Here is a 24,522-nt window from a genome sequence, read left to right as displayed (position 1 = left end):
GTAAATGATGAAATTTATTTATCAATTTTAATTTGTTTTTAAAAAAATTGAAACAGTATATATAAAGTATAAGGAAAAATAAAATATTTCAGACTTGAACATGGATGAAGAAGCAGTATTTCTACATTAATCTCACCAAGTTCTACCTAGATCTTATCTGCCGACTTTAGTGGATTGCAATTTATTTTATTTTTCTAGTAATAAAAACAATAGGATAAATCATTTTTAAAAGAAAGTTTTTGTTTGACTATTTGAAAATACAACATAGGTTTGTATGAAAACAATATATACTTTTTGTTATTTTGTAGACGTACAATTTTTACTTGTGTTAAGTGCACTGATAATTTTAGTCATTAAATGTAAAATTGAAGTGAATTGTAATACCAATAAACTGAACACAACGCATAAAAGTATTTTAAATAACAATCTCTCTAAATTTTGATTCATACCTGAATAATTTTAATTAATGTTTTTTCTTTAGAATGTACCACTATCTCTGTATAAACTTTAATGAGTGTTTTGAATTATTTCTTACTCACCAATATCTAAAGTAATTCAACTTTTAGGTAAGATATTGAAAGTCTGATTATTTAAGTAGTCCTCATTAGTTTTACAAGCATAATAGTTTTTTCTATATTTAGGATATATTGTTAGAATATTAACTTGATTTTTTTCGGTATTGCAGTACTTATTTTTTTTTAGTTTTTATGCTATTTTAAATAGTTTAACTTTAGTTGTGTACTGTACTATACGGTGGTTTATACGTTTGAACCTGTAAACCAAAAAACTGTACCTGTAAACCAAAGTGATTAAATGTTAAGTGTTAGATTTTTTACTATTGTTATATAAAAACACAAACGTTAAATTATATTTATTAATACGCAAGTTGTGAACATTTTTTGCAGGCCGTGAAAAATATACAAAGTTACTATTTCAAAGAAACAACAAGTACAAACTTTAATATCTTTTAATTTTATTCAATGAGATAAAACTATTAAGTTCAAAACAAAAATATAAAGACTAAAACAGAGAAAAACTCATTTTTAAAGTTAACATAAATTTGTTGTTTAATAAATCTATATTTTATTACAAGCTTTTTTTTTAGATTTCTTCAATTAAATTAAATTATTATATAACAAATAATCTAATTGTATAGATAATTCTATGGTATCTTTAACGGTTTTTTAATCAATACAATTTATTTCATTTCAAAACATTCTTTTACTACATATGTCAAAATAAAGATATTTTCAAGCCTTAAAAAGATTTTATCAAAAAGTAAGATACAACTGAACTCAATTGTCTGATGGTTACGATACAATTGATTTCAAGTATACCATAGTTTTTTGTATTCAAAAACTCTCAAACGTTGATTAAAAACTTAGTCATAAGTTAGTATAGAACTATTGTTTGATTATCATTAAATGCCACATATTCTAGTTTATTTAGAACAATTTAAAGTTTTTGACTTTAATAAAAATAGCTGATTAACTGCAAAACATTTTAAATGTTAATTATAGTACTTCATTTAAATTTTATTTTTTAGAAAAACTTTGGATTTTACTGCACATTTTACTTTATTAGTATAGAAGTATTTTAAAGTTACTTAAGTTTTTAAACGACCTATCGGTTTTTTTTTTTAATTTTAAATCATTCAAACTTGTTATAAACTGTTTAATTGTAAATGAAAAAGTTTTTTTGGCTCAATAAATATAACACATGCTTTCTTTCACACAGTACTAGTAACTTTTGTTTATACTAAGTGTAAACAATACAGGACAACTTAATAAAATATTTATGCTTGAAGTTCTTTTGCTTTTATTAAGGCTAAACTGACAAACGTTGCTTTTGTAAAGTATAATGTTATATGCATTTAGGTTTGAAATTTAAATTATTTTAATTAAAACAGTTTATTGCAGTACTATTTAAATTAAACATACAAATTACAATGTATGAAAAAAGTGCTACGACAATAAAATTAAAAATTACTAGAAGTTGATTAAGCATACTGTTAAAAACAATTTTCAATAAAATGTTATTTTAAAAATCATCTACTTTTAATCACTATTATTTGTGTTCAAAATAAAAATACAAAACATAAAATAGTTTATAAAAAAGTTTATCTTAAATAAAAAACTAGCTAGATCAATAAAATATTAATTTTATAGACACTAAAATAATATCACATATTTTGCGAATAAAATAAACAAATATACTTTCAAAAGGTGCGGATTAAATTTATAAACAAGCATTTATAATGGTTGCAATTTAAACTGTTTCATTCTAATTTCGTTTTAAACATATTTTAAATTAATAAGTAAAACAATAATCAAAAATATTGTCTTTACGCTAAAATATAGATTACCTGTACCATTTTTAGTAAAGTTTTTAACAAATGGTTTATTAAAGTGAGTTATTAAACTAGTTGTAATATTTGTTCTTGTTTTCGAATAAGTTTCATTATCAGGATTTTTTTTAAAACTAGACAACAAAACTGACTCTGTAAAATTTTTAATTGTTGAAAGCAAATCAATTTTGAACGATTCTAAAACTTTTATTAAACTAATTTCAGATTTTACAAAATCAATTTTACTTAAACTATTTACCACTGTAGCTTGTAAAGTATTATTTGAAATTTCTTTATCATGTTCTTTTGTTCGGTATTTTGGAATCTTTTCTAGTCTAGTAGTTATTAACTTTGGTTCTGATTTTATAGTTGCTGTTTCTGGTGTTTTTTTGTGACTTATTGGAATAGAGTTGGTTGACCAAAAGTTTGTGTATTTTTCTACAATGACAAGTCTGTAGAAAATAGTTTAGAAATTTTATTGTAAGATCTAACGGATGCTTACTAATTTAACTATGATTATTTGTCTGATACTTTTTTGGTTAAAACTAAAATGTTCGGGTTCTCATTGTTTTTTTGCATTACTTTACAAGTTTAATTTAAATAACTTTATGCAGTGTAAAAAAAACCATAGCTTCAATTACAAAGCATACTTTTTCGAACTCATTATATTAACAAAAATTGAAGTAAGTTATTAAGTAAATACAATAAAGCTCGAACTTAAACTGAACTTCTCCATAGTCAAACAGTGGCAACCACTCGAGTGTGACGGACTTCTTCACATCCGGGTTTGAATGGGTGACCGCGTCGTTCGCATTGCTACACTTGATTGATATAAAATTGGCGGGAAACTGCTGCCAAGTTCCTACCGGTTCCGAACTAAAGGGCCGTCTCGCTTGGATGAACATGCCTTTGAAGCCAACGCCTCTGCGGCCTGATACTGTGACTGAAAAAAATCAAGTTTGTTTATCTTAAGCTAAAAATGAATTGTTAAAGTTGGGAACATTTTAATACATAGTTAAATTGTTTTTTGTAGGACTTATTAAATATACAAAAAACTAACTTTTTTTTATAATATACTGATAAAAAAATGGTATGCTTAAAACGTTTATCAATTGTTTGTGGTAAATTAATAATTTAAATAGATACTTACTTGTAATTGGAACACGAGCCACGTAAGAATAGTTACTGATTGTTATTACGTAGGGTGAAGGGGATTTTTGAAAGTTTAAAGAGCTGTGCCTCGGAACCATGTTCTTGCAAGCCTTGTCGGGGGCTCTTTTTGAATATGAGTTCGAATGTCGAATTTGCGTTAGTGCTATCAGAAAAGTTAACAGCCTCGTATAGTTTGTCATTTTTAATTTACTGAAACAACTGTTATCGCTGTCTTTCTAAACAATATTTTTCTAACAAGTTATTTTACTTACAACTACGGTAAATATAATTTACTTTTCTGATTTTTAATTGAGTTTTTGTATTGTATAATACTTATTATAAACTACTGTAATTTTATATGTTTCACTTACTCTATAATATAGTATTAAATACACATGTTTATAATAAAAAAAAACGCTTTATATTTTAATTTATTTTATTTGCGACACTTCATTAATTTATAAAAAGTTTTCAAATCAAACAAGATGAAACTCAAAACAAAATATTTTTTTGATTTTGAATTATTTTTGAAAAAATATGTCTTAAAGGTTTGCTAAAGTATAAAAATTTCATATATAAAAAAAGCTTACACTTAAATACCGATAAAAAATAAGTTAACATTAATTTATCAAAATAATAAAACAATTTTATTTTATGTATTTATTTTGATATAGTCATGAAATAAAAATTTAAATTTTATGAAAATTTATAAACCTAGTGAATTTTTATCTCAACAGTCAGCATTAATAAAATAAGTTCTAAAAATTGTCAAAAAATAAGTTAAACTTTTCCTTACTACAGCTACTACACAAACCTTGATAGTTTTGCTAAACTAGAATAAGTAAATATCTATATGTATAATGATTTTTTTTTTAAATAAATAAAATTTATTTTTAATTAAAAAAGCATACTGACTTTAGAGTTAGCAAGGTAAAGGTTCACTTATAAACCAAAAAATATTTCAAGTCTTAAAAAAGTCTTTAGTATGTTTTGTTTATTTCATACTCGTAATGCTAAAAAGTAATTTTCTAATAAAACACTGCGCCTATGAAACCTTCAAAATCCACTAATGCTTCTTTCAGAAAAGCATTAATAATTTTTAATTTTTATGCAAAACTTGAATGAATATAAGTGAAAACTAAAACTAGACTAATATTGTAAACAATTATTGATTAAAACTCTTCGAAAAAATATAGCTTTAATTTTATAAAAGTTTTGGTAGTGAAGACAAAAATTATTTTACACAAAGTACTTAAACAGTTTTAGCAATAACTATCGCTTGCATTTAAAGAAAGTTTAAAATGCTATCTGTTTCAAATACATCTTATCTTTGTACTTAAAAAGCTTTTTTTCTTGACTAGTTATTTTGCGACCGTTAAAATTTTGATACAATATTTTTAAAGTCATATCTAACTTACTAGCAATAAGTTTTAGCGGCTTCGCTTAAAAGCATAAGCAATTGGCTTGATAATTTTCTACGTTAATATTTTATAGATCGTAAACAAAAACAACATTAATATTTAACTTTTAGGTTTACTTAAACTGAAACTGTACTAACATAATAGAATTATAAAAACATACTTAATAGTGTTAACAGCAGTTTATAATTTTTTTTTTTCCATAAGATTTATAAACTATATATCATACGCAAAAACAGAAAAAAATACTACCGTTTACTTTTACTTAATCTTATTATATCTAGTTTGATAAAAATTATGTTTTTTGAAATAAAACGTTCAAACGTTTATGTTGTTTAAAATAAAACGTTCAAACTTTTATAAGATCTTGAAAACGCATAGGTAAACTATTAGAATATTAAATTTTTACAATTAATTAATATAAAATAGATAAAAATCGTGTGTATGACTTTTTAGGTCATTAACAAACTTTTTTATGGCTTTTTAAATCGATTACTGCTTTAAAAACAAAAAAACTCGTTCAAAAACATAAAATACCTAAAATAATTACTACTGTTACAAAGTAATTGTAAACATTAACTTTTGTTTAAACTGTCAACGATAACTGTGGTGCATTTTCGAATAACTCTGACATAAATTTTTTATAACATTAAAGTTTATGCTTAAACAGCTTAGTTTTAAAGTAAAGTAAGGTTCAAAAATTATTTCACAACCAGCTTTGCTTAAATATTAAGAAATAGATATATACAATAATGTTTCACAAAACAATAATAAACTATTAACTTTATATGATAGTGGAAAAAAGATATTGATTTAAGCTTCATTAAATATTCAAAAAGTATTTGGATTGCATTCAAAATAATTTTTAAAAATACATGTAAAATTTAAAATTGTTAATTAAATCATTAACTTTTTATAAATAATTTTTATCAGTTTATTAAACACGAACAGTTTATAATCTTTTATTATCTGGCTAAGACTGCTACCATTTTTATTGTACAATTAGTACATATTTAAAAACATTACATATTTCCTTCTAATTGAGTGAAATTTAACAAAATGTTAATTCAATAAACGACTCCTAAAGTAAAAAATATAAACTTTTAAAGAAGTTAAGTTGTATACTTTTTTATTAGAAAAAGCTGTAAAACGGTTGCTCTACCATAGTATAAATCTGTAGAAAAAAAATTACAGGCATTATTTATAAATTATATAAGCTTTCTTATATAGTTATTTGTCTTAAATAAAAACGATTGAACAATTTATTAAAATATAAAAAGCTTATTTAAATTAAGATGTGCAAATTAAATATTTTAGTTACAACCAAGTTTTAGTGACAAAAAATTACGACCTCTTCAAGTAAACCAAAATATTTTGTCACCTTAACCTGGTTGTAAATAAAACACTTAGGTTGCACATCTTTATATATGTTTTTTTAAAAATATAACATATTGTTATCAGTTAATAAATGCAAAAAAACTGAAAAAAACTTCCTGATAATAAAAAATATTAGGAAAAAGATCTACCTTATGAACGTTTTCTACTCGTTATATAAATTAAAAAAATTTCAAAATAGATAAAATAGGAAAAGGTTTTTTTTGATTGTTCAATAACTTTGTTTTGATGATTTAAATGTTGCTTTCTAAAAGTTTTATTACTTGATTGCTTTTAACTGTTTCTGAATTATTGATAACCAAATTTTACTTGCACTTTTATTCTACTATTAAACTCAATACTGTTAGTTTAAAGACATTGAAATGGATGCAACTAAAAAGCAAGGTAAAAGTTTGTTTTTATTTTTTAAACTAAATTAGTTTCAAAAGTTAAGTCAATTATAAATAAGTATAAACTCAGCTATAAATGAGTTTTGATTATACATTTCAATTAAAGACAGTTTTATAAATGTTTTGGGTCATGTATAGATAATTGAGATACTGTATTCAAAACTATATCATTTGTAGATGTGGGCTAATACATTCAGTTAGTGAGTACGATTCCTTTATTATACTTATCGAGTTTATTTTATTAAAAAGTTTAGTACTACAGTTTTTTAAATTTATTATTAGTAAGCTAAGCTATTTAAATTCAATAAAAAAAATAACTACAGAAAGTAAACCTTGGTATGTTCATAATAATACTTAATATGTTTACAGAGATGTATGTGAAAAACCAGCTATCAGGACACAATGCAGTGGATTACGGAGAACTTCCTAATTTTAATTACAATTTTCCTATCAGCCACACCATCAGTTCAAATTTCACCGCTTCGAAACAAATGAAGAATACATACTGGTTAGACCGTTCTGCTGGTAATACAAAATTAAAAAAGATGTTTAATTTTTAACAAAAACTTAAAAAACATCAATTTTTTAAGTACTGTATTTTTAAATTGCTGTGTAAAATAAATACTCAAAAAAACTTTAAAAATGATTTAAGTGCATTAATCATTTTGGTTTTCCAATCAAAATAACTTCAGTTGTTAACAAAACCTTTTTCAAAAAGAGTTTAAAGTTTAAAAAATTAAAGGTATGTTATTAAATGAATGAACAACTAGTTCAATACATTGGTTTGTAGCAAACTTTCACATATTAAAACAAGTTGCCTATTTTTCATATCTGCAGCACCGTTGGTCAAAGTTCTACTGCTCCAAATCAAATGCAGAGTGCAAACTGGTTTGGCTTTTCAGCTGCTAGTGCAAGGTAAAAAATCATTAATAAGACCTGTATATAATTTCTTTAAATTTATTTAAGTTCTTGATCAGTATTTTTTTAATGATTGTTTCTTAAAGATTTAAGTTTCTTATTTAGGTTTTATACAAACTTATAAATATTATTTTTTTATTAGTTAAACCAAGTTCTAAAATTTGACTGTTAGCTTTATATAATAATATATTAATTGTATATTCTAGTAATTGTCCGGGAGCTTATCATGCAAATCAAGGATGTAACCATCATTGGCCACCTCAAAAGAAGTGCAAAGAACCTCCGGTGAAATCAGCTGAAGAACTGAAAACAATTGTTGACAACTTGTGTGTGCTCGAGCTTAATGAATATTGTAAGTTTGACTCATAAATGTTAACTTTTTTAAATATATTAGACTGTAAATCTTAATAATTAGTGATGCACTGGACTACAACGCTGAAAGTGATTATGAAATTTATTAATTTTAAAGAAATCAAACTCCTTAACCTTTACTGAACCTTAACTGAACTGAATATGTAAATGTGTTTGTTTTTTTTTATTTGCTTCACCTCAAGGTGGGATTAAAAATGTTTTAAATATTTTTAATATGTTGTAATAATTTTTTTTTAGTTAAATGTGGTGTTGTTAAAACCAGTTTTGAAACTTCAGATAAATATATTTTAAACTTTTTTTTTGCATTCAGCAGCATATAATTAAACAATTAACTTCAGATAAGAAAAAACGCAAACTAGACGAAACGAAGATCGGTACCCGGATGTGCAAATGGAATAAGGCGGGAAAATGCTGGTTCGGTGAAAAGTGCACTTTTGTACACGAGGAATCAACCAAGCGGAAAGATATTTCGACAGTGTACAATTTTAAGACCAAGTTGTGCTCAAAGTAAGTTGGTTTATGATATTGCTTAAAGATATATTTAATATAGTGCTGAATAAAATAATTTTATTAAAAATAATGTTACATCTCTAAAATATACTTAAAAAAAATAATATTTGACTTTATATCTACATTTATTCAATACTACCTAGTCTGAACAAATTTTAAGTTCGAATATTAATTATTTTGTAAAGTATTAATTGGTTGTAGTTTTAGAGATTATAACTTATAAAATTAGCAGTATTTTTTTGACTTAGTGCCAAGAAATTACTTTCTCTAATTTTTAGCAGCTATTTTAAAGCAAATTGAATACTGACTGTACTTTTATTAAAGTACAAGTCGTTGCAAAATCAACGCCGTACGTAACTTATTGTGTTTAGCTGTTTTAAAAGTTTTAGAAAATATAAGTAGTGTATTTCTGTGTCATATTTGTTATATCAATAACTTTTTTGCGAAGTACGCTGTAACAAATTAAATCAAAAGTTAAAAATAATGTAACTGGCTTCATGGTTCCATTTAAGTATAGAAAATATACCAGTAAATTATTAATTGTGTGCAATTTCTCAGCTTCCCATCATGCAAATTTGGAGATGCCTGCCATTTTGCTCACGGAAAAAATGAACTGAAACGAAACACGATGTGAAGACAATAAACCTAATGATATGTTTTAAATAAATTTGAGGATCATCTACTGTATAAAATACTGAATTAAGTAGTGAAATAAAACTATAACTCGGCTCTTATTTTGTAAAATTGTACTTGTAGCTTGTTGAAGGTGTCTTATGAATTTGCATTCGAGTTTGGTTTTAGATGAGTAAACTAGAATTCTTTTAACACCAAGTGTTTATAACTTTTTAAGATAAGTAAATCTTCCAACTTCTTCTAATATAGTTTTAAATTCAATCTTATAAGTATGCATTTTTATAGAACAAAATTTAATTAAATTTAAAGTCTTATAATTTTCGTCTATGATTTTTCAATTTCCTTACTCTATTATTATCTTTCATTAATATAAAACGTTATAAATTAATTATAATGATATCAATTCCTTTTCATTAACTTTCTAATGTTTTTTGAATAATAAACCTTCGTGTAACTGGATGTTGATTTCTTACTTAGTTTAGAACAGTAGATACTGATAATTTAAATTTTGCACATAAATATTCTATAATATGTATTAGTTATGTATTGAATTTTACATCCTACAAACGAGGGTAAACAAATGTTGTATGAGTCGAAGAAGGAAGAAATAATTTAATTTTAATTTGTTTTAGATAAAGTAATGAAATCAGTTTTTTTATTGTTTTAAACTTAGAAAAAATGAGAGTTTCTTTATATACTATCCCTTTAATATTCCAAAACCTTAAATGTTTTAGTAACAGAAACACGGTAGTAAAAGAAATATTATGTCTTTAAAACTCATTACAATAATTATAAAGTTAACTTTACTAACAACTACTTATTTTTTGTAACTATTTTATCACTTATTTTTCAAATACAAATTTTGGAATATTAATAATCTAGTACCTTAAAAAGTCTAAAAACATAAGTCTTATACGCTTTGTCTCAAAACATTTTATTAACTTGAAGCTTTATGAAACCTACTGAAATTACATGTATACAAAGACTTATGATTAAATAAAAAAAAACAATACTTTAGTTTTATTTTAGTATTCATAATTTTAAAGTACTGAATCATTATTTTTTATCTTTATTCATATAATTATTTTATTTAATATACTTTATAAAACTTAAAAATACGTTAGAACCATATATAACACAACTTTCTTTAAATAAAAAAAAGTAACTGTGATTTTAACTTAGCAGCTGTTTCTAAGCTCTCATTACAAATTTTAATAGCGTAACAGTTGTAGTTGTTGAAGTTAACTTGCATATGACTTTTTATTTAACAAAGTTTTATTTTATGGTGGGATTTTTATCGCTTAAGCTGATAAGGCATACATAAAGATAATTGAAAAACAAATTAAGTTAACATAATAATGTTAATTTATTACCTGAAAACATTACTAAAAAATGATATAATGTTTAAGTTTAAATATAAACAAACACCAATAAATCATAACAATGTTTGCACTTAAAAAAATTGTTAACAAGTAAAAACTAACACGCAAAAGCTAGAAGTAAACAAAAAAAAAATTCAAATAAATATATAATAAAAAACAATTGTTTATATAAAAAGAAACATAAGAAAAAAATATTAATCTTAGAATACCAGCGAAAGTTTCTGAGAATTTAAGAAATCATATTTACATATTCATAATATCAATAGACGAAACTGAATCTTATACCATTGGGATCAATTTGTTCAACGTTCTCACTAGATGATTCGTTTCTCTGATTAAAACTTTGAATTTGATTTTCAACTTGCAAATTTTCCCCGCCCACCCGTGTTGACGTCACGTGTTCGGTCACGTGATGTGGTTGGTTATCGTAATTGGGAAATTCCCTCCTTGAAAAGTCGTAATGGTCTCTGCTGTCACGTGTACAGTTATTACATGGACAGTGATTGTCACAATAGCCGTTTGTTACGCCATAATTGCATGAACTACAATTAGGATGATTGCAACAGCGGTTGTATGTTACGTCATAGTTGTGCAAATGACGAGCTTGGTTTGTTACGTCATAGTTGTATAATTGACGAGCTGGATAGAAACCTTTAGACTCCACCATTGATTCTGTAAACAGATGGTAAGGTAATAAACGTTTAATTATTTAGTATAATAAAAAAAAAAATTTCATTCTATATTGTTTAACAAGACATGATTAAAACTACTAAAAAATAATTGTTTTTGTATTAAGGGTAAGTATTTAATACAGTCACTTATATGTTGTAGTTGAAAGATTTTTTTTGCAAGCAAATTTATTTAATAAAACTATTAAGTACGCTGTGTTTAAAGTAAGACATATTTCTAACCTTTTTCATGAACAGTCTCGCTCTGAGTTGTAACAGTGTTGATTGACTTGTTTTGACTTTGCTTTGTTTCCTTGTCAAAAATTGAAAATTAAAACTAATTTACAACAAATAAATTTTACGAGAGCAAACAAAACTTATTTAATTAAACAAAATAAGCTGTTGAAATTTCTTTTTAACTGTCTGTAAAGTCGTTCTAACAAAAAAACTGTTTCAATGCATTCGAAAATACTATAATTAAAGTAATTTAATAAACTAAACTCTATTAAAAAAAAAATAATAAGTCATAATATAATGTTATAGGTAATAAAGTTCGAACGTACCTTTCTATCAATGAAGAAATGATTAAGAAGTATAACGATTCCAAAAATTAAGTTAAACACTGCAAATAGATAACCAAATTCTTTTGTATAGGTTGTTATCCACATTAAGCAAAATATCCAAGTAAATATGTTAACTATAACTACTGGTTGAACTTTCAACATATCAGTTCTGTAAAAAAATAAATAACACAGTCTTTATGCTACGTTGTAACTTTTCATTATAAAATGTACTTTTTAATCAAGTAACTAAATTAAAATCGTCAATATTTTGACCACTTGCTTTTGCTGCATTTAGAATTTATTGTTAGTTTTTCAGTCTATTATTATTTTTTTTATAGTTTTATTTCTTCCTATAACAAGAACTTATCACAGTAAACGTCTGTTAATTACTTTAAATTTTTAAATGTTCAATTTTATTTTGAAAAACTTTAATTACATAGATGCAAACGGTTTCATATAGCTGTACTAACGTTACCAGTTTTGAGCTGAGATCATTCATTTTGCAAAGCTTTATTTTGCTTTTATTTGAACTTTGGCTTTTTGTCTTACAACTCGGTTCTATTATATATGCAACCATTATGAATAAAGCTAATGAAATTCCGAAAGAAACTGAAGTTAATAAAATCATCAATGATGTTTTGTTTTCTGGTATTACAAAGTTAATTTCTTTTCCTTCTACTAGATATATGGCTAAAGTTACGAGATAAGACAGACCTGTTTATTATTATTATCTATATCTATTTCATATTATTATCTATTTTTATTGTATTTTAAATTTTTAGTTGTAAAAAAATGATTACAGGCTGTTAGTTCTTAAAACCAAAAGTTAATAAAAAATCTCAAAAGTTTTATATACCATCTGCTAAAGTTTAAAACAATGTTTACTTAAAGTTTAATTGTATATTTGTTAAGGATTAGTTTTAATTGTACATAGAATATTTTACTTTAGAATAATAATGAAATTACAAAACAGGCTTGTTAAGTAAATTTCATAAGTAGTATTATGTCCACAAAAGATGCTATGCAATTTTTGTTAATGTTAAGCATATATACAAAGTCATTTTAGTTCTATTTTCTTAAGCAACGCAATCGTTTATAAAATATTTGAAATTTAAAACAGACCTAAGACATTACTAACTACATTGTACTTTTTTTCTCTAAAACTGAATATTAAACCTAGAACGTATTCTTAGTTTTTTGAGATTATAGCAAAAATATTTTATATTTCTTTTATACCTCTAAGGTCATCTGACTAATTATACTAAAGGTATTTGTACTTATTTTAACTAATTTTTGAAACTAGGTGCTATTTATCTAAAAATCATACCATAAGTTATCATGTAGAACATCACAGTAGACTTCTTCGCTTTCTCATTGACGTAGTCGCGCACCTTTTCAATCAAATATGACGTCATAATAACCATCCAGAACAGCACCGCCACCACGCTGAAGCGAAACAAAATTGAAACAACGTACTTCAAAATGAAGCTCAACTGCAGGTTCAGGCGCACCAGTATTGACGTGATGCTGATCACTAACATCATGCAAATGTTGGATGTTATGACGTTTGTTACGTCACCGATGTTGCTGTGTAGAAAAAATTAATTTTTGTTTATAAATTTATGGAAATTTAAATGTTTAGGGATTAACAAAAAAACTGATATATATTTATTTTTTGTCAAAAAACAAACTTTTTGGTGATTTTTTTAGATAAACAAATAAAGGTAGCATAGTCTTGTATAATAAAAGTTATAATTATTAAAATAATGTTTATATTTTTATTATGATTATTACTATACTGTTATCTAATCGAATAGCTGCTAGCCTTTTCAATCATTTTATTTAAGAATAAACATTTCAAAGTATATTTATCTCAAGCTTATTTAAGTTTGTGATTACTTATATAAAAAACAGTCTATACTTTAAATTACTATTCTTAAAAGCTTGTACATGCCCTGTAGCTTTCCATTTGAAACTTTAAAATTAACTTACCTGAAAAGAATACAACTGATGTGGGTCAGTAGCAGAAAGAACAACGAAATTGATAAAAACATGTTCATAAAAAATAGCTGGGAAGGTTCGATCAAAGTAATATCGTTTGAAACTTCGGTATGTTTAAACTTATCGGTGTCTTCTGTTATTATGGAATACGTTGATAGTTTGTTGAAAGTACACGTTGTTGAGTTTTCATTTGATTTTTTTGCCACAAGCATGCTACCTTCGCTACTCCAATATCTACAAGTATAAAAATGTAATTAATATATTTAACAAAAAAAAAAAACAAATACTTTTTAATATTTACTTTTGTTCGTCGTTCCACATCACACATTTTTGATTATTTGAAATCTAAAAAAAAACGGTTTTTTGATTATAGTCATTACTATAAAATCGTTAGAAAACAATGCATATAGAAAATTCATTTACTTTCAGGTGAGGAAACTTAATGATTATAGGGTTTTCAATAAACGTTTCTGAATAATTACCGACAGAAACCGACAAAACATCTGAGTTTATATTATATCTTCCATTCATATTAGTCAAAAGTCCAATGTTTTTTGTGTAAGTAATTTTAACGTTAGCACTGGCTGTAAAATAAAACAACGTTATAAGTTGGACAATTTTTTTAATTTTTATAATAAAAACACTATGAACTTTTTTAAAGGATTTAATATGTATGTCTTTTCTTGATTTCAAACAAAAACGCTTATTAAATCACTTTAAGTTACGAAAATTTATAATTTTAAGAAAAAATAGATAAAATTATTTTGTTTTTAGTTATTTCTATTTATGTACACTAACATAGCACATGTTTTTTTAAGATAGTATGCAAACTGACTTGAAAATTCAGATTTCAGATCAATAGTAAATTCATTAGAATTTTTTCCACGTTGTAATTGGTAGATACCACTAGTTCTGTGAAATTCCGATATTCTAAAGTTCTTAAGACTTTTCCCTAAATAATACATTAGCAAGTTGCTAACTACTCACCTTTAATCAACTTATTTAAAAAGGATGTTTGTTATACAAATTGTTTAAATAAATATGTACTTAACTTACATGTGCTCCGATTTAAAGCATTGACATAGAAGCTTTTCACAAAGTTGAAAATGTTAGAGAACAGCTTAAGTTTGTGGGAGTTGGAACTGATCTTAGAATTCGCTTGCTCAATCAAACCCTTCTCTAATATTTTCTCAAGAACAGTTGAAGCAGTCTGTAAGTTTAATATATCTGTTTTCTATTCATAATTTTAACGTTACGAACGTTACAGCAAAAAAAACAAAATAACGTTTGTATAAGAAAAAGTTATAAATTTTATTCAAAAAACCAGTTTTTTAAAACTTATTAGTTTCCACAAAATTCATGTTTAGGTAGATATTTTGATACTTGATATAAAGTCACGTATCACACTAGTTAATAACCTTAAATGATTGAAGAGTGTTTAAACTTTGTTTAAAAAAAATATGAATGATATAATCTTAACAACTTTTTAAAAACTTTAGTTTAGACATTTTATTGTATTTTTAGTACCGAACAATTGTAAAATACTATTGTGTTTAATATTGTTTTAAATAATATTTCAATTTAAAATGTTAAAGTAAAAGAAATAAATAAAGTAAAGAAATAACTTATTTAAAGTAAAAGTTTATCCAAAACTTTAATGTTCTCTATCGAATATTTCTTACCTCCAAATAGCTTTCTACTCTATAATCTTTTTTTAAGTATTCAAATATCTTCATAACTTGATCTGGACCTAAACAAAAAACATATACTCAAAAACATGAGTCTACTATATTTTTAAACTAAAAGCATTAATTTCTATTACACTAAACTTAACATATTCCTTAACAAATACCAGATGTTGTTAAATAAAATAAGCAATTATAAAGTTTAAATACACCTATGCTCACTTAAACAATAAAATTTTATTAACAATATTAAAAAATTTTAAGAAAATTCTGGTGAATAGAATAAAAATTACTTATTGAAACGAACTCCATTAAAACTTTTAAAGTTATAGTTTTCAAAATTTCTATATCACATCTTTAAACTTTAGTACCTGCAGTTAGCTGTTTCAACAAGTAGTCGTTAGAAAATTTACACTCCGAAAAATCAGGACCGTCATCTGACCAGTAGGATCTTTTTGTTAGTTCGTCAAATTCACATTTGTACTTGGCCACTGTTTAAATTTTAAAATAAATGATGTACTTTATATTACATATCAAAAATAAGTACATCGTTTAGAGGCATACTATAAACTTGCACAACTCAGAAAATAGGCAAAAAAATTAAATTTTGCAACACAATGGTGATTTTTAAAGCTAAATTGTCTAGTTTTTAATTTAACAATTTATAATTGCTTTTTACCGGCACCGAAACATTTCTTATAAACTATCGTTCTAAGTATTGTTTTAATAGAGATACTAAAACAGTGGTTCCTAATATAGACTGGACATTTATGCCAAGTTTTTAAAAAAAACTGGTCGTATATGTCACTTAAAGAATAAAAAATACAATGCTGAAAAATAAATCAATCATTAGTAGAGCAAATCTTGTTTTACCTAGTTGAATTTTCGAAAAAATATGATCAAAAAGTCAATAAACTCGCTTTATAAATTTTAGAAGTAAATGCAGTAAAAAACAGTATTTAAGATGTTAATTCTAAGTTGTATAGATTTAGTTATAACTATGCTATTAAACCATTATTATTAGTCTAGAAAATTTTAGAAAAGGTTTTTTGTAGTTAAATCCGAATATATTAACGTTTAAAGAATTTATTTAAACCAAAAACTTCTTGGTTAGTTTGATGAACTATTAACTGACTAACTAATTTTAAATAAAAAATATGAAAAAGAACTGCACTAAATAAATGGATAAAAAGTTAAAATATAACAAAATTATTTTGAGGTTAGTGGACTTTTGTAATTTTTATTATATTAAGTATTTAAGTAGTACAAACACTTTTGTATAACTAAAAGTTTTCAGAGTTTCGCATAGCGACAAAGTGTCTACAAATACTATATTTACTATTTACATCAAATTTCAGACATTTATCGTATTGTAACTACTTTATCCTTATAACAAAGTGTGTTATTGATAAATCAATCATTTTGTGCCAATTTTTTCTTTAATACTAGTTTACTTAATGCTTCATTTATAATTTTCAAACAAAAAATATTTAAATTGTTTTTTGTGTATATTTAAACTCAACACTCCAACGGGTTTGTTTGAAAAACACTTATTTTGACATTTTAAAAACGTGAATTTTTTTTAAAATAATGATGTGTGAACTAAAACTGGTTTAAACTGTACATTCAAGCTTTATTTAAAGTTGAAGCTTATAGTTCGCACGAAAAGATTTATTTAAAAGCTTATGATAAAATTTTGTTAAGTTTAACTTACTTTTTTCCTCGCCGCAGCTAACATTTCTCCAAGTTTTCATTTCAGTTTGCGGCCAAAAATAACCATCTACTAATTGTTCAGGACAAGCTAATTTGTTGGTGACATTTTTTCTCGCAGTTGTCGTTTCCTTTTTACCTATTAAAGTTTAATTATTACTTAAAGCTAAGTTTTTATCAAGTTAAATTATATATTTAAATTGTATAGGTTGTTTTTGAAGTAAGGTATATATCTCCGTAATATTTTATAAATCTTCTTATCATTTTTTTAAAAATTTTAACAAATATTATATACTTGTTTACTTTCCTTAACAAAACAACACATACGTACTTTAAAAATAGCTAATTACTTACTTAAAAAACATTTTTTATTCATTGTAAAACTTTATTTAATTCTATTTGAACTTTCAAAATTAAAAAAGTTGTTCATCTTAAGCACTGTTTCCCAATCTCATTATGTGATTACCATCATAGCAAGAATTAAAAAAACGCGTTCACTCTTCACTAGTTATTGGACCCTTTAATACTTGATAAATCCTTTTTATTTACTTTATGAGTTATTACCCCTTAAGTGTAACAGTTTTCTCCCCTTAAGGAGACTCTAACGTTGTACATTCTAGGGAGACCCTGATCTAAAGACTACATTTAAAATGAGACGCTCTACTACTAGAAACTATTGAACTATTTCGACTTTTGTATTCTTACTGTACAAGATATAGAAATCAATCTTAAATGATTGTTTTAATGTACGTATTGCAATGAATTTTAATGTACAAACTGTAATACCTTTTAAACATTTTTTACACAACGGTATTTTTAAACACTTTATAGTTTTTAAGGACTCTTTGTTTTTTTAAGTTTAAACAAAAAAAGAACATATTTAAAGTTACAAGACCAAGAAAACTGATGCTATACTAGGAAAATTTCTAAACATTAATGTTTAGTTAGTAACAAAAAAATTACCTGTTGTAAGCTTCACCACAACAATAGAAATCAAGAAAAGAATAAGTAATGATATAAAATAAGTAAACAATTTGTTTTTCATTGGTGATGTCTTGCTTTCAACTTTTTTTTTTTAAGTGTTAACGACTACTACAATATCTTCAAAGTATATCAGTTAGTAATTTTAAGGATAGTTATATTTACGTTTAGCTTTTTTTTAACTGTAAAAAACTGTTTATTTTTTTTTCATTAAATTTTAAACTTTACACTTTATTTTAATCAAATTTATTTGTTAACTAAATTGTTAAATTTAATAATTTCTGAAAACATATTTTTTTATATGAAAGTTTAGTTTACCTTTACAATAAAGTAGCTGTGTTTTAACATATTTTTATAACAAACAAAAAAAACTATTTTATCTAATCTACTTTTTCTCTGACAATTTTGTTAAAAATAAGTAGTTCATTAAATAAGTTTTAAAAATTTTGCTTATAAGTATGTACTTAAGCTTAAAACCATTTTATAATCAAAAAATTAACTTAATTTCAATTCATATAATTCTTTTAAGCTAAAATTAAGTTATATCCGTAAGTTTGTTAGATGTAGAGATTTTGTGTAATCTTTACTAATTAACTTAATTTATATTATTGCTATACCTTGCAATAACTAAATACTTTTTAAATTACTTTTTGTTACTTTATTCCGACTACTTAATTTTATATTAAACTTTTGTTTTCTAAAAACCAAGCTACATAATAACAAAAATTGATAAAAATTATTGTGAATCGAAATTTGTTTTTTACACCTGTTAATCTAAATCAAAAGTAAGCTAATTATCATGTAAGTTATTATTTTAAACAACACATTTAGAACATTAAAAAATACATAAAAGATAAGTAAAAATAAATAGTTTTAGAGTTTTATAACTTCTAATCGTACTATTTTTATCTGTTTTAATTTTTTGTGTGATACATATTATTTAATTTTGAATTGTTATCGTTGAATTAAACTTAGCAAATAAAGTCTGTCAACTTAAAAGATAATCTTCTTGTTTACTTACTTTTGTAAGTTATAAGTGTAGGTTATAATTTTATCTACTGTAGTTTAATTATATAATTATGCATACAGGCAAGTTATTAAAGAATGTAATTAATACTCATTTTAATTCAAACTGAAAATTAAAAGACGTTTTATTTGAAACGAAATTAGGCTTTTTTTATAATCCTATTTTTTAAGCATTTATTATAAATTTTTCTAATCTTTTAAAAAGATTTTTATTTTTCCTTTGATGGAATATTAACAATATTTAGGGAGTTTTTTTATTTAGAATACAACAGGCTATTTTTTGGTAAGTTAGTTGGTTTTTTAAGTTTTATGCTTGCCCAATATCAAGTAAACAGTATATATTTCAAAACAATATTTTATCAATAAAATGTTTTTGTTCAACTGAAGCTGATTAAGGTTTGTTTTTATCAATTAAGTATTTTCATTTACTCATAACTTGTAACTCTGCAATGAGTTATACTTAAAATTCAAATTAAACTAAAATATTCAGTCAAAAACTTAATTTAAAATTTCAACACTATGTTAGGTTTATTTAATTAGATCATAAAATAACTGTTTTTAGCTAGAAATTACAATAAAAAGGTGTTTTTCAGCTCAACCGATTTGTTTCCAAAATTTCTTAAGACTTAGTATAACTTTTGATTATTAATTGTATAAATAATATTGGTGTCCGGATGCTTGTATTTGGTACAGCTAAGTTTAACTACTAGGCATATTTTCAGGTAAAAAATCTTCAGAAATGCCTACCAGTTAAACTTGGTGTAACTAAAAATATGCAGTTATGTTAATACATCAAAAATGGAATGTTGAAGTACGAGTGATAACTGTAAACAAGGCAATTTATTTTGCTCCACACCTCCTATGACTCTTTATGTCATGCCACTTGTGTAAACCCAGAAATAAATTATTAAAAATAAGTATAAAAAAATCACAATTTGACTCAAAAACATTGATATTGTATTCAAAATCAAACATTTAACGTAGTCAAAAGTAACAACAAGTTATGCAAATTATTTTTTGTGTCATAAAATTGTATGATTGTGATTTTTGAAGCTACAGCTTCTATTAGAATCAATTTATCAATTTTGCGATGCAGCTTTTTGATAAATTAAAGCTTTAACGTGCTAAATGTTACAATTTGGATGTATTTAATTCGTTCAAATTTTTTACGACACTAAAAATGCTAAAGAGTACATATATGTCAAAATCTCTCAGGAGTGCATAACTAAGTATAGATGATTACTAAAAGCTAAGAAAGCAGAGTCTGAAATAAAAGCAAGTTTTTACGCACATAAGTATACGTTTCTGTAGATTTCAGAAACGTACCAAGCTATGTCCCTGCCGCACAACATCTGTGTTTGAGCAATATAAATATTTCTACAGTTAGAGACTTTTACACTTTAGTTATTTATTATAACAACCTGCTAGCTACCATACTTAATAATCCAATACTGATTACTATTAAGATCTCTAAGCTTAATTTAAACATTTTATAGGTATCAGTTCTTGGTATTTAGGTTTAAGTTACAGAAATTTAATGTGAATGAACAAGTACATGTATATCAAAACATTTTAATCAAAGTTTAATATATTTAAACTAACTACGATTTCAGGTTTTAAAAAAAACATTGTAATCTATAAAAAACATTAATTTGTTTTTTAGTTGAAAATGTCGTTTTGTAAAGTTTTTGAATAAGTTTTAAACTTTTTTACAAAATCTTTTAAACTGAGTAAAATGTTATTTAATCAATTTTTTAGTTAAATGAGAGTTCTACATTTTAAGACGCAGCGTACACAAGCTAGTATTGTAGCATAAAAAGAGCACATTTTACAAATTTTTCTTTTCTGAATTTTCACACTGCTTGCTGAGTAAAATCGTTGATCTATAAAAATGAAATGTAATGCAAAATTTTAAATAAACAACTAAGTTTAAATTATGTACATAGTGGTTAAAACTAACCCTGATAATTGGTTTTTAATTTTTTTTTAAACTACACCTTAAAAAAAGTTAAACTTTTATATTAATAAAACTTAAGTTATTATCAGCATCAAGATAGACATTATTAAATAGTCCATACTAGTTAAGTAAATATAAAAGTTTACAGAATTTTATAAATATTTGATAAATCCCTGTTCCAATTGTCCAACTACGGCATCACTTGAAAATTCCTTCTTAATTATCACAGTTTGTCTGCTAGATTCCTGTTTGACAGTTTTAATACAAAGTTTTTTATTTGCCATCAAGGGATCTCGTTTAAATTCCTTCTTAACTTCGATTTTAGTTTCCAGAATCTACTTTTCAATATTTACATTTTCCCTTTTGATCTTAAAATCATCTTTATACTCATCTTCATCGTCGCTTACAATACAAAGAGGCGAAGTCCTCCCAGCATCTAGCACATCTTCATCTGTAATGACGTCATAAGTGATTTTTTCCAAAACTTTCATCGTTTGCTGCAATATTTGCAACAAATAAACGCTCTTCACCATTCTCCTGGCCTCACGCGTCCATTTCCTGCCCATCTCGCGGCTCCTGCGCTTGACTGCTTCCAACAGAACCGACTTTGTGCTCCTTGTTTCGGGTTGGCAATACGCCAACGCAAGGTCCTCGTTACCTTCCAAGTTGAACACTTGGATTATTTCAGACATTAGTCTGGTGTTAGGAGTCCATTCAGGTTCGTAGTAAGAAGACATTATTTTTTATATTAAATACTGAAAAGTAAGAAGGATGACAATATTTAGTTATATTGTGATAAATGAAAATGTTGAATGAAATACACTGCCCTCAAAAAAACTTCACTTGAAAGTTTTATTTGTTTTTTTGTTTTTTAATAACTTTAATCAAATTGAATTAAGGATTAGTTACGACTAAGAATAATAATGTTTAGTATAATACTAAACGATAGTAAGCGTTAAAATTAAAATAAATTTGGCTCTTAACTTGTAATATACTGTAGTTGAAGTAATTCTTTTGATAATGATAATTATAATGTTTTTATCTACATAAAACAAGCTTAATAAATATTAACTACGATTTAAATTAGAAATTTTAAAACTTTTTTAATTTTTTTTTGTTTACTCAAACGTAATGCACCAAGTAAATTTATTTGTGCTTCAGCTACTAGACTAACTCTTTTAAACATAAATTATTTTTAATGTGTATCACTAAAATACTAATGTAGTTTTGCCAGTTTTTTTTTTCTAAAACTTCTTTAAAATAAATTTAGACTTTTAAGGTTATTATAAAAGTCTACAAGCGTTCGAAAACAATTAGTAGTCGTTAGCACCAAAAAAAAAAACCCTTGTCAATTTACTCGAAAAAAAAATTTAAGAAAATATTTTTTAACAGTTTAGTTTGCCTACTTGCTTTAATTCTTAATATAATTTCATACTAGTAAAAACCGTGAAGCTAAAATATACTCAGATATCTACAACAGCTAGTATAATAAAAAAAGTACAGATATATATTACGCTTCTGAACATGTTTAAAAATACTAAGTGCATTTTAACACTTGTCATTCCTACTAACTTTTGCTATATACCGTTATAAATTTTATTTTTGTTAGAACTTTTACAAACTTTAAGAAAAACATTTTTTTTTAAACCGAAAAAAAAAACCGAAAAGTATTAAGTTTCGATACAGATTGCGCTAAATTAAGTTATACGTTATAATAATGTATTTATAAAAATTTAATGCACGATTTTAACTAACTAATTACTTGATTTATAGCTTTTAAAGTAGCTGTACTTTCAAGCTTATTGATTTCTAGTTTGCTTAAGTAACACACAAAATATAAAGTAAAGATAAGTATTTTTCTGACGACCAAACTTAAGAAAAGTAACAAAAAAGAATGAACTGGGCTTGTTGAAAAAGTTTATTGCAGGCCATGCAATGCTGAAAAGAACTACCATAACAATTTAACAAACTGCTCTATGAAAGAAAAGTTTTAATGATTACCTTTTGACAAGTACCTTAATGCACTAGAAACCACAGTATGAGCACATTTAAACATAACTGTTTATCATAAAGTAAATTTAATTGTTTTCCACAAATTATTTTTAAATTTAAATTCATCGCTTGCAAGAGATTTCTTTTGGCCAAACGGATCTGCTTCGCGAATTAATTTTTATACAGAGTACAACAAATAAAAACAGATAAAAGTAAAACTGTGAACTAAAATGCACGCTTTGTTTTAAACAGAAATAACAAACGAAAATTTTTCACTACAAGTCACAAGTTTAAAATATTAAAAAACACAAGAGTTCACGTAGTCTACTCACAACTTGTTTCTAAAAACCGTCGCTAACTTTATTTTAAACAGAAATAAAAAAGCTCTAGTTAAACACTTGTCAAGAAGTCAAGCAAAAAAAAAATTAAAACAAGTAGTGTGCTATGACTACTTATAAGTTTTTATTTTATGCTTTTTAACCATATGTTCATATTTAAAAAATTCAAACCAAAAATTAGCTTTTATCTCCTAAAAAACTTTTTACCTATTTTAATGATCTTTAAATCTCTATAAAACATTATAGTTAAATAATTCTAATCTAAAAGTTGTGCAATCATATCTAAGAGAATGTGTTATATAAACCAAATGTTAGTTTTTATTTTATTTATTTGTTGAAATTTTATAATAAAAAAAAAACATTGTTTAAAAAAGTCGTAAAACTCAATAGTTTTACATTGAAATTTACCGTAGATAGATGCAAGTTGTAATAAAGAAATTTAAATGTAAAGGTTCGTTTAATAAAAGTTTTGAGGTTGACTAAAATCTTGAACTTATTTTTTTGTATAGCAACTGTTGCTAGAAAAAAAAAACTGGTTGCCCAAGGACTTGCTTTTTTTTAGTTATTATATTTTTGCGCCAAACATTTACAAACTAGTTATAGAATCTATTTTTTACGTGAATAGATATTTACTTTTTGGTTGAAATCAAACAACGAAAATCATCTTACTAGCTTTAGTAAAAAACAGCTTATTTCTTTAGAACTAAAATAAATAAAAACTCAATACAGCCTGAATAAAATACGCATTTAATAAAATGGCGTAACGTACATGAAATACTTGGGTTATTAAAGTAGATATTAAAAGTTTTAAACAAAACAAAAAGTTTAACCCATTTAAAAATTGACAACAAAATGAATAATTTTTATCAAACAATCAATCTTAGTTATCTGCTTTTAAAAAATTTACAAACTCTCACACAAATATTTAGGTAAAAAAGGTATTAAACAATAACTATTAACTATATTTTCAAATTGTTACAATTTTAACAATAATTAAACAAAACAGTGAAGTTGCTTACGTTGCTCACCTTATCAACTGTTGCTGACAAACCGTTGCAAGCTTCTAAATTCTGCTAAAATTATTA

General features: G+C 24.8%; 1 protein-coding gene across 1 annotated transcript; it reads right to left on the bottom strand.

Annotated features, from left to right (window-relative positions):
* Positions 1-2,481: 2,481 nt before the first annotated feature.
* Positions 2,482-3,699, bottom strand: LOC145835019 (putative defense protein Hdd11). The gene is made up of 3 exons (XM_082942552.1): positions 3,498-3,699; positions 3,092-3,290; positions 2,482-2,500 (listed from the first exon to the last, which is right to left on the bottom strand). Exons 1-3 carry the CDS (start codon positions 3,697-3,699, stop codon positions 2,482-2,484), a joined length of 420 nt encoding a protein of 139 aa, XP_082798678.1.
* Between the last annotated feature and the right edge of the window lie 20,823 nt (positions 3,700-24,522).

Source organism: Thalia democratica, chromosome 1, assembly GCF_965202585.1.
Source record: "Thalia democratica chromosome 1, ktThaDemo2.hap1.1, whole genome shotgun sequence".
Lineage (NCBI taxonomy): Eukaryota > Metazoa > Chordata > Thaliacea > Salpida > Salpidae > Thalia > Thalia democratica.
Note: the sequence above shows the minus strand (reverse complement) of the source record. Positions and strands in the feature narration are given on the sequence as shown.

Coding starts and splice junctions, on each gene's coding strand:
- LOC145835019 (XM_082942552.1), bottom strand. CDS start 3,699: ATGACAAACTATACGAGGCTGTTAACTTTTCTGATAGCACTAACGCAA. Junction 3,291..3,497: donor GGCTCGTGTTCCAATTACAA/GTAAGTATCTAT, acceptor GATTTTTTTCAG/TCACAGTATCAGGCCGCAGA.